This window comes from Drosophila serrata, unplaced genomic scaffold (assembly GCF_035046125.1).
Source record: "Drosophila serrata isolate PLE 108 unplaced genomic scaffold, ASM3504612v1 contig_275, whole genome shotgun sequence".
NCBI classification, from domain to species: domain Eukaryota; kingdom Metazoa; phylum Arthropoda; class Insecta; order Diptera; family Drosophilidae; genus Drosophila; species Drosophila serrata.
Window position 1 is genome coordinate 927,709 of NW_028257173.1, and position 11,525 is coordinate 939,233.

The 11,525-nt window shown below is 38.9% G+C and overlaps 3 protein-coding genes across 3 annotated transcripts; 1 reads left to right on the plus strand and 2 right to left on the minus strand.

Moving 5' to 3' along the window:
* Window positions 1-618: 618 nt before the first annotated feature.
* On the plus strand, window positions 619-1,525 carry LOC110187267 (uncharacterized). Its single transcript, XM_020956655.2, has one exon. It carries the CDS (start codon window positions 619-621, stop codon window positions 1,357-1,359), a length of 741 nt encoding a protein of 246 aa, XP_020812314.2. The 3' UTR covers window positions 1,360-1,525.
* On the minus strand, window positions 1,380-7,893 carry twit (target of wit). Its single transcript, XM_086834964.1, has 3 exons — window positions 7,246-7,893; window positions 2,181-2,396; window positions 1,380-2,061 (listed from the first exon to the last, which is right to left on the minus strand). The coding sequence occupies exons 1-3, from the start codon at window positions 7,313-7,315 to the stop codon at window positions 1,844-1,846; spliced, it is 504 nt and encodes a 167-aa protein (XP_086691090.1). The 5' UTR covers window positions 7,316-7,893; the 3' UTR covers window positions 1,380-1,843.
* A 2,484-nt stretch (window positions 7,894-10,377) lies between these two features.
* Window positions 10,378-11,453, minus strand: LOC110187279 (uncharacterized). The gene has a single exon (XM_020956667.2). It carries the CDS (start codon window positions 11,359-11,361, stop codon window positions 10,537-10,539), a length of 825 nt encoding a protein of 274 aa, XP_020812326.2. The 5' UTR covers window positions 11,362-11,453; the 3' UTR covers window positions 10,378-10,536.
* Window positions 11,454-11,525: the final 72 nt, after the last annotated feature.

The following is an 11,525-nucleotide window of genomic DNA, read 5'->3' on the forward strand; positions in this document are numbered from 1 at the left end:
GGCCAGCAAGGAGCAAGGCAATGGCAACGACAACGACAGGATATCCTATCGTGAGGGTTGCATTGTCACGCATGTAGGTCGCCTAATTGGATTCAACTTCTATGGCTATCCGAGTGTCGGTCCGGATTAGTGTGACAAGTGGCTAAGCACACACTCGGAGAGGGGATGGACACACCCTAAAAGAGCCTTCATTTCCATGTCGATTTGGTGGCTTACTACTTGTGGGGTTTGATGGATTATTGTGATTCACGAGGCAATATAAATTCCGCACTCAAAAGAAACTATAATATCTAATCTATTTTAGAAAAGGAATTAAAAGGATGGCAACCGTAAATTATAATGGTTATGGTTATCAAACATCCCCCCAGTCCAAGACGTATATACCCTTAACTTTTGTCCAATTGCTGATAAGGTCAAAATTATTTTAAATAAAAATAAATATCAATATAAAAATTTCAATGATGACGTACAGATGTACACTGTGCATTGCCTATAGCTTTTTCTCTACAATTTTCATGAGAGTGCTTTGTGGTACAGACGTTGCTGATAAGCTTAGATTGCTGATAATTCAACTGCTGGAATAATAATCCATAATTCAGTGCCATTTCAACCCGCGAGATGCTAAGTAAAATTGTTACAATTTCGCTGCTGTTCTTACCGGCAATTGTCGCCCTGGGAACTCAGGTGGTCAGCTACGACAATAGGCGAATGTTGGATCTGATCGAGAATCTCAATGGCAGCGTCTCCGAGCAGATGTCTCTGGTGGCAGCCACTTGGGGAAAACTGAAAGTCGACTATCCGAGGGATGTGGGCAAAATCGAAGCCTTGCAGGAGACACTACAACATGTGATTTGTAAGCCGGCGAGGAATGTGACTTTGCAACACAACCTGCAGGCTCATCTCATCAGGGAAAATATACGGGAACATTTGGAGGTTTTAAATACCACGGCACTATTCCAGGAGGCCTTGGAGGCCGAGGAACATGACCAAGGCAAATGGCAGATGGCGATTGGGAGGCATTCGCAGAGACTGCATTGCCTTTACAAGCCAGTACAACTGGAAAGGATCCTGCAGAAGGTCCTGCGTAAGATCTATAATTTACAGAGCGTCAGCAAATTGGCTGCCCTGTTTTTCCAGCTATATATTTCGGGTAATCGGGAGTCGTATCTGACAATGATACACGCCGAATTAATGCTCTATGAACGCTACAAAATCATTGGCAAACAGAGTGTGGAGTTTAACGGCTATATGGCCAAGCTTTGGCAGAGTTTCCAGTTAGATGACTTTTATTCCGGGCTGGATCAAGACACCAATCAACGCCTCGTGAATGCCATAATTGAGCTGCTAAAATACCTTTAATTCAATAGAAATTATAAGCCTTAATCAGTTGTGTAATCTTTATTCGGTGCATCTGTTCGAGTGCCTTTAAGTACCTTGATTTGAGTTTGTCCAGCAACTGTATTCATTTTACATATAGGTGAATGTGTGTGTTCTTTACATAAAAATATTATGTTGTACATATAGACTATTAGTGAGTATTTACTGTGCTTTGGGCTGAGTTAATGCCCTACTGGTATTTTTTCTTAATTGGAATTTAGGGGATTACTTTTTAGGGGCTTTGAGCTTTAGGGCAAATCGGAAACCAACTTATAAGTCTGAATTTAAGCTTAATGAGTGTGGGGGCACTAGTGGCCGGGAACTAAACCTAAGTTAAACCGAGGACTAAACATAAATCGTTAATCAGCAACAGCTCAGTCCCCTTTCTCAGGGGACCGGGCAAAATATCACGTTCCAACAAAAATACAATTCAGAGATGCGTCCAAGTGGTAGGCTCTAATGCCACTTAGTTGGCCAACTGTTGGACTAAGGCCAACATGGGCAGGAGCAGGGCGAACTCCATAAGTGAGGCACCCATATAAGCTCCGTTGCAGCGATCGGTGAGGCAATCCTCGCAGAATATCCGCCGCACATTCTTCTCCGGACTGGTGATGTTGCACAGCTCCACGGGATCTGATTTGTTGGTATAGTAGCAGAAGCGCTTCGTAATTAGCTTGCCCTTATCTGAAAATTAAATAAATATATTACTTGGGAGTTTTACATAAACATATATCTATCTATCTTGAAGATTGAGTCTTTTAATTTATAAAATCTAGTTTTTTTAAGAAAGGTTTGGAACTCACACTCTTCCACAGTTTTGCGGCACACAGGCCGCTCGTGATCGGAGTGAATGGTGCTGTTGCAGCTCCTCAGTAGATTGATGTTCCTCTCCTTGATCAAATCCGTAGGAATGTTGTCCTCCTGGAAAGTCACATCGCAGAAGTCCTCCGATCCAATGGTGTCCGAGCTGCAATGCCAGCATTCCAAATGCTGCCGCTGATGATGCTGCTCATTTACAGCTGCGAAAAAAAGACATACATTTATATAAGATATATTTATAGGTAAAAAATAATGCCATCAGTAGAGCAAACTTTGACCTCTCATGGGGTCACCGGTCAAATATTTGGCAGGCAAGCAAAAAAAAAACAAACTTTGTTTGCCGACCAAAAATAACTGGGGGATGACACAGTTTTCATTCGACATTTCGGGCTCTCTCCCCCAAGCCAAGGTTTTCCTAGCCCAGGGGTTGACATCATCAGAGTTTTCATGTGCCGCCCACAGAGAAAATGTGAAAATGCGAGAATGGAGAATGCGTGGCCAGTCGATGTGGCGCCACAGTCGAATTTTATTACGTATACGCCACCAAGACCGTACTCTTAAAATTCTGGGTAATTTGTTGCAAACATTTGGATGGGAGGTCCATTAACGTTTCAAACGAAAAAGGTTTGCATTAAAATCACATCACCAACACTTAATGGGGCTATTAAAATTATAATCTGCATGACATTTTTAATTATCTTAGATTTTAATCTTAATGAGAGGGAAATATATTGTAAATTAAACTTAATGTTAATTAATTACTAACTGAGAAGTAATTAAAGTAGTATAGGTAAAAGTAAAAGTAAGTTAGAAATGTTTTTAAACTGAAATTCATTTTAAAAGATTTTTTTTCCCAGTATTCAATTGAAATAGCTATGATATGTTTCGGATTTTGGCAAATCTTTTACGTAAACATATTTCCTCTCGATTAAATGGCATAGTTAATGTCTCGCTGTCTGATTGATCTTTTGCAATAAATTTCCCATTTTTAGTATCACTTAAAGCTATGTTTACTTCCACTTTTCTTCGTTTTGGATTCATTTAGTTAATTAGTATTGAGTTTACTTATAAATTCAACTTATTCATAACTTTATATTTATAGCGTTAAACTCTTTCCAATCGTTGTTTATTTTTCTATCGAATTTTAATTTGTTATTCTTGTGCTCACCGCAATCGTTTCACACTTCTAATTTAATTTTCGCACCCCAAGCATAAGAATTGTAAACTATTTATAGAATCGAACAAATGATTTAATTAGTGCGAGAGCTAGTTGATTGTAAGTTGAATGTGATGGGGAATTCTATGGCCGCGAAGCTTTCCTAATTGGGTTGATGGTGATAAGGTTGCGTGATTTGGCCTGACAGTGAATCAAGATCGCCGGCTGTGTCCTTGGCGCAATTTTGCATGTCCTGGCAGTGGAAACGTGCCAAAGGATGGCCGTTGGGACTCGCCTTGTTTGCCTTCTGCCACAGGAAAAGGTAAACATTCCACAAGACCCCCCGTTCCACATTGAAGACAAACAATCCTGGAAAGGGGTTCCGTTCCATTCCGAAACGAGGAGTGGTGGCTGTCAAATATTGACTGTAACACACTTTATACTTCTTTTCCGCGAAGCTTCTCTGCTAAATTATATTATTACGCCAGAGCTGGCGATATTACGTATACGTTTTAAAGCCTCCCAATGCCGTGGCCTTGGCATGTCAACGGCTTGGAGTCCTCCTAAGGATGGCTTGTGGGTTGGCTCACATGGACTGGACATATATGCAAAAAACCCACCTTAGACCGTTTGTTTATTCATTTTCCCATCTTTGTTGGGTCCTTTATTCTGGCATTTCAAGAACAATTTCAGGTAATTGACGAAGACGCGAATACTTGCTTTTTATAGTGTGAGTAATTGATTGTTTTCCTTTTTTTATTTTCGGTTCTAACACTTAAAAGATATGTGTGTTTATCATTTTAAAAATACTTTCCTTTTTATGAGTGAAAAAAAAGGTATTCTTTAATAATTCAAAAGAATTAAAAATTCAAACAGAAAGTTATTAAAAATCTCATTCCAGAAATGAAATGGGTATATAGATTCAATAGCCAGTTTGGAAAATTTAAAGGATTTAGGCTTTCTATTGGTTGTAAGTTTAAAGTTTATTATAATTGATTAATGCACAAGCTTGTATTTAAATCAAGTCATTCATCATTTAACTGTGTTTTTTGTTTATTCCAATTAATTATTTGCATAATATTGTTTGATTTTATTTACCAGTTGTTTGGCATACATTAAAGCATACATTGAAAATATTTGTATTTTCGAATCAAATGAATTTTTCAAAGCTGTAAATAATGTAATAATGTAATAAAAGTATTTAATTAGTTTTCTTTCTTTGGTTACCTTTTTTTGATCATCGCTTTAAAGTTCTGTGCAATTTTTACAAGTGTAATTTATGGACACACCAAGGTCGTGGCCGGAGGGTTTTATAACGCCCGCGCTTGGCATTCCGGAGGAGCTATTCGCTGAGGTCACGCACATGGTGAGACTTGGTATGGCTTCCCTCTAGAGGGTCTGGCTACAAATTGAAAGCTGAGACTTACTTGGAGGAAGTTGCACTCCACTTGCTTCTTGTTACTTGTTTTTGTTTCTGTTGTTTATTTGAAACTTGCAACCCCTGTGTAAAAAGCAGCCCCCTCGGTTAAGAATGTATGAATAACAAATATAATACGATACGGATCGGATGTGTGTCAGGGCAATCTCCGCTTCCTGAATGGAAGAGCGACCCCAAACCCTATTTATACTCATTATCAGTTTGTGGAAATTACGCAATTGATGCCATTGAACAGGAGCGGCAGGAGCGGATGAGAACTAACCCCCGAAGAGGGCAAACCAGACTCTGACATAGTTTCCATACATCCAAAACCAGGGGTTGTCACATCCAGGACCATGGGGAGAGTGCTGGGATGCGGGTATCAGATGCCGAAGACAGCGGGAAACTGGAGCAGACGACATCCTGGCGCCACTCTGACATGCGCAGTCTCCGCCAGGATACGGCGTAAATCCAGATTGATGCCCAAAGCAAAAACAAAGCAATTAGATAATTGCAGGATACCCAAGCGGGCTAATTGAGAGCAACAGGGAAGCTCTATATAGAATGACCCAATCACAGTCCTCCATCCAACTGCATCATCATCATCATCATATAATCATCATTAAAAGCGTTTCAGAAATATTCAGCAGAGCGGACTGCATTTTACATTCTGTTTGGGAAATCGTGTGAACCGCACCGGAATGGTTGTGGAAACAAATATTGAAATGTCTGGCAGTCGGTCGAATATTTGTATTTATAAGGCGTGCAGGTTGCCAATCAGGGAAAAGCGTGAAAATCACCGAAATGCGAATGCATGTGTATAAATATAGGTGAATTTCGCGATGTTCATCAAAGAAGCAATGACCCACGAATTTTCTTTACACAAACAGAAAAATATATATAATAAGGAAGAATGTCGAAAGACATCGTAAATAGGGAATAAATGGTAATAATTAAGAAAAGGTTTTATGTTAATATTTTGTAGTCAGCCTAATATATATCTTAATTTATCAATTCTGCAACTAGTTCATTACAATAGGAAGGAAAAATAAATGCATTTTTGAATGGTTAATATATCTTCATATCTCTTAAAGCAAATACAATTGACAGACATTCTTCAATAACTCAATTCTCTACAATGTAAGTAATATTTAAAATAGATTTCTTAACATTCTAATTATAAAGTACTTCCACCAATGCCCAATACTTTTTTACTTCTTAATTAAAATCCATTTCCAAATTATAACAAAAGAAAATACCAAAAGTTACTGAATTAACCGTAATCATATGAATAAAAACCATCATATTTTTAAATTTTTTAGCAACATCTTCAATAATAAATCATAATTCTCTGATAAACAACATTCAATTGTCTTTACTCTATCCACACGTGTTTCCCCTACAAAATAAACAAATGAGCACTTTCTATATTTAAGCCTCACATCGGCCCCATTAATGTTTCATTATATTCCGGCCCCCTCATTCGATATTAATTTGTTTACGACAAATAAAACCAACATTCACCTTCATCATTTTGAGTGCTGAACAAAGTGTCGTCCATAAATCCTAAATTTTGACTCACTAATAACATAGGAATTATGTGCCAAGAACATTTAATGTTTTCCACCTGAAACTCTTTTTAGTTGTAAGGCATTTCCCGGCTAATATAAGAATAATTTTGAGAATATTTCTATTTTTTTCATAAACACCGCAAGGGAAACTCGTAAAATCTCTAGCGGGAACTACATAAACAAAATGTTCAGCAAAACGGGGAAACAGATTTCATTCATGGACTTTGAGTAGAAAAACCATCACACCTCAAAAACTTAATGCGGATCAGTGACCTTGAGGGGGTGGATGGAATTACAGGTGCACAGAAAGAAATTAGAGTCATTGATCATTTGATATTTACAGGGAAAATGTTTTAATTATTATTATTATTAGTACTGTATTTTATAAGAGGGAGAGCCTTAGAAATCGCTATTTATGAAAGCAAAGTTGTAAGTGTTAATAAGACTGATATTTCTTATTTATTTTTGAAGATTTTATTATTTGAAAACTATTAAAAATCTCTAATTATTTAATTTAATGTCACCTTATATTGAAAGTGAATTAAATATAGCTGCTGCCTTAAGCAGTTCTTATTCCTTTAACGTTATATCTTTAATACAAAGACACATGTTTTAAAATCTTTTTAGAAATCATAGGTCATATGTTTAGAGCACTTTCTAGGAAGTAAATATTGTTCAGAGGGTACCTTAATTTTTATTCACCAATGTTAAGAAATATCTATAGATATTAAAATCAACACACGAGGAACATTGTTAATAGTTCATAAAATCTGATATATTTTTCGGTGTATTTTTTTGCATAAACTATGCGAAAAATATGCCTCGCTCGTTGGGCTTTATGTTTACCAACTTATTGGGGAGCGTGTTGCCGATCGCCTTAGAGCTACCTGATAAATCCAGCTCACCTGTGATGTGCCAGGCATTGGCCAGCAGGAATACACCGGCTAGGAGGGCCTTCATCGGAATGGCTGACATGGCTGCCTTGGAATGTTTTATTTTTCGCTCGGAATCCTTGTGCGAGATGCGGACTGCGACTGAGTGGCGCCTGGCTGGTGGTAGTGGTGATTGCGCTGTATCCTTCGGAGGAGGCCAAAAGGGTTCGTTGTGGGATTCGGAATCGAAAATCGCTTCGAGAGCTGCGCGCGATGCAAACGGTTGCTCGGCCGAGGAACGACTGTGCCTGTGGCCAGTGCCGACCGAGGCTTCTTCGCCAGAGTGCCAATGTTCTGGAAAAAAAATAGTACTGAAAAATTCTCAACTGAACGCCAGGGCAGCGACGCCGCGCAGATGCTGCTGCCTCTGTCGGCAGAGCAGTTGCTTCCTGGGGAAGCCCCTGCCTTTTCCCTTTTTAGTTTTATATTTTTGTTTTCCTTTGCGAATCCTTCGAAGAGCCGGCAGACAGGCAGCCAGACGACACACGCATTCGGTGTGCTCTTGTTTTTAGTAGCAGCTTACCCTTTTTTTTCCTGATTTCTTTGAGGGCGCGACCGCCTGAGCACAATGCAGTTTAATTGATGACGTTGCCTTTTGGCAGAGACTGTGTGTTGTCATAACTAGGAAAACAGATATCCCATAAAGATAAATGGGAAAGGATGTCAATTATATTTGGGGAAGCAATTGAAAGATTACTGAAACTGAAGGAAGGTGGAATGAGGTTTACTATATAAATTACTCTTGCCTTGAGCCTTATAAGAAATGATATAATTTTTATCCTATAATTAAAACAATTGTCAAGCCTAAGAAAATAATAAATTAAATACCTATAAACCCTCAAGCTCCCCCTTATTCATTGCAGATGACAAATATGTGATTACAATATATTAAATTTCATGCCTTAAAACCACTTTTTCCACCCCCAACTTGGCTTAAAAACTGGTTTAGGACTTAGAGCGATATTTAACACCCTCTGCAAACTGAACCATAAAGTGTATATTTGTTTGATAAGCAATATATATATATATAATAAGATATTTCTATATATAAGTCTCAATGTTGACATGCCCTGAATTCGATATTCCCATTAAAGCTTTAGTAAACCTTTAAGCTTTTAAAATATAATAATAACAGTATAAATGTGCACTTTATACTTGATATATTATATGACAGAGAGCTGGTTTCAGTATGTATTTAAATAATAAAATAACATTAAAACAATTGCAGTAAAAGTTTATAATTATTAATAAAATAACTTTGAAGACCTTTAAGATATTTTATTTCCAACGTTTACGATGTAGTTACGGTGTTCGAGTTTAGTAACTTTAAGGGTGGGGGATTAGCTTCTGTAAATATTCAAATATTTAAAATATATTTTTATATATATATTTATATATTATTTAAACATTTTTTTTTGTTATTTCCTAGCCTACAGATACGTTTTAATTCCAAAGTTAAATTCAATTAATTTAAGCATGGTCACCCCAAAAGCAAGTGGTTGCAAACTTGGATAAGTCATGGCATTCGCTGCTCAAAAAAAAAGCTTTCTTGCAACACATCTTTTCAACTTTACAGGGAATGCTAAAAGAATCCCAATAACCAGTATAAATATATAGAAAATGTGAGATACTTCACAGCTTCGAGCAGCTAACAACACTCTTAAGGCGATATAAATCAGCTAAAGAGACCTTTAACCACTTCCCAGCCATTAGGCAACGACGTATCTATATCTGGGATCTGCGACTACTAAACGCATTCAAAGTGATTCACATCACCACCGTGCGGTGTCACAGAAAATGATTCATGAGCTCCATGGAATTGGCCAAATTTGGCAACACTCTTACCAAATTGGCGACACACGCACCTGGCAGACATACGATTTCATATGCAAATCTTGACACTAATCTGCCGCATTAGTGGCTCCTCCCAGTAGCCAAAATAAATTCGACAAAGCGTGAAATATCGATTGGCAGATCGGGCCGAGAATAGCCGGGGTTATAGCCATACTGACTTCGATGTTTGCGCATGCGCAGCCAACAGCTGCCCTCCGGGGCGTATGCGTAATATTCGATTGTCGATTCTCGGCTCAGTTTTTTTTTTTTCCCCGGCCTGCCTCATGATAAATGGCCAGTTTTATTGGAAACTCTGTACGACATTTTCGCTGGCCAACAACTACTACGACTTAACAAAAAAAAAAATTAAATAAAAATCAACTAAAAACCAAAACGAATAAAAGCCGTGCGACAAGTTTAAATGGCCAAAACGTTTTATTCGCATTACTTGCGGGCTTAGTTGCCACCCATTTTTTTTTTTTGGTTATTTTACCATATATTTTCATTTCTTTTGCTTGATTTTTTTATTTGGTTTGGATTTTCGCAAGTGTTTTCCTTTTTTATGACAGCCTTCGCTTTTCGTGCCATGTGACAAATTTTATTTATACACACCGTCGATTTTATGCGATTTTAATTAAAGCATAATGGAATTATCACGCTACCAGGCGGCACCCAAACTAAACCAATTTATCAATCCCAGTCTTCCTCCTCCTACGCTCAATTAACAACAAAGGGGTCAGAAGTCATCCGGAGTTGGATTTAAAGAATATTCTCTGGAGATTCCAAATTTGCGTGGTTGGCAATTAGCAGAATTTCGCCAATTGAATGAGGGACTGAACTCATTTCCGCTTCGAGGCGGTGACTGACTGAATCTTGTAGATATATGTACATATATAATAATATTTTATAATAGTAAGGAAACCAAATGCATCACAGTCGGCGGCAATGTCAAGCGCAGTGATGTGAGACAATTACTTTTGATTTGCTTGGCAGAAATGTGTTTTTAATGTGGGCCTCATCGGGTAGGAGGAGAGCTCCAGGGGGTTGCCTATTTTAGTGGATTTTTTTTTTGTAAGATAATAAAAGTGGCATTAAAGTGCATGATTCTTCATAGATTAGATCATCCTTTGGAATATGTAATGGCTTTATTTAGCTATTCTGGTTGTAAGTATATGATCCAAATAAGTTAATAGCTTTCGGAACTTAATTTCCTTTCCTGTCTTATTATAAATTTATGGTTTTCGTTGTGTTCTCTTCACAAAGATTTAGGGATTCATTTATTAGAAAAACTTTATTTTGGATTTCTGTTTAAATGGAGAGTCGAAATGCTGTCTGGATCAGAAGATATAAAATTTTCGAAAAATTCTCCTCCCTAGGCTCCGCAAACTGATTAATTTTTAGTATAATATCCGCTCCTAAATAAGTATGTATCTACATGTAGGCGGCCATGGGGACACAGTGTACCTTGTGTATCTTGAAGGGCACATTGTGATGGCGCTCGTCTAGAGTGATCAGGATGCAGTTGAGAAGCTGCTTCAGCTTGCGCATCCTCAGGACATACGGAGCTGTCTCGCAGTCGTTGAACACGGGCTTTCCCTGCGCCTGACAGTGGAACATGAAAAAGGCACCCCCGGAGGCGTATTCCGGGATATAGCCAAAGGCCAATGCCTGATCCCTGAGCTGTAGGATTCCGGTCTGCAGATGATGGGCAAAGAAGACACTGAGGGCGGAGCCGAGGCTCTTGGTTTTGTTGTACAGCTTGCCGCAACTGAACTTCTCGATGTCCAGCCAAAAGGGCTGGCCATCCAAAGAGCAGGAGGTGCCGAGATTCTCCAGCGTCAACTCACCGCCCGATCCCAAATCCTTGCGCTGTCTGCCAGCTAAGCTGACATCATGGTAGTCCTGTCCATTCACCATGATCCTGTCCAGCAGCTGCGTGTCCCAGCAGTCCAACGAATGAAAGCTGCCGGCACAACAAGCCATCACGCAGCAGGCCAATGTCCTGCCAGGAGCCGAACACAGGGGATTTTGATCCTTTTTCACCGAATCCACCTGCCGTACATTGCCAAAGAGTGACCACAGCCGGTTGGGTATCTCCACCTGGTAACGCTCGTTCCTCTTTTTTTGCCGCCCCTCGTCATTGTGGTCCAACAGACGACTCCACTGCGGCACAGGATCGAGGCGATGACGCCGGCTCGAGGAGGTGGTGGCCACTCCAGGATCGGGATTGGACTTCTTCTTGGGGGCCATTAACATTTTTTTTTAAGATTTGGGAAAGGGAGTGGGAGTGTCAGGTGTTTCAACGCCAAGGTGATATGAAGGGATATCAAATTTGACTTTGACTTTGTTGATTTTAAAAATACTATTAAATATCTAGTTACAACACTAATACAAACATTCCGTGAACCAAAATTATTTAT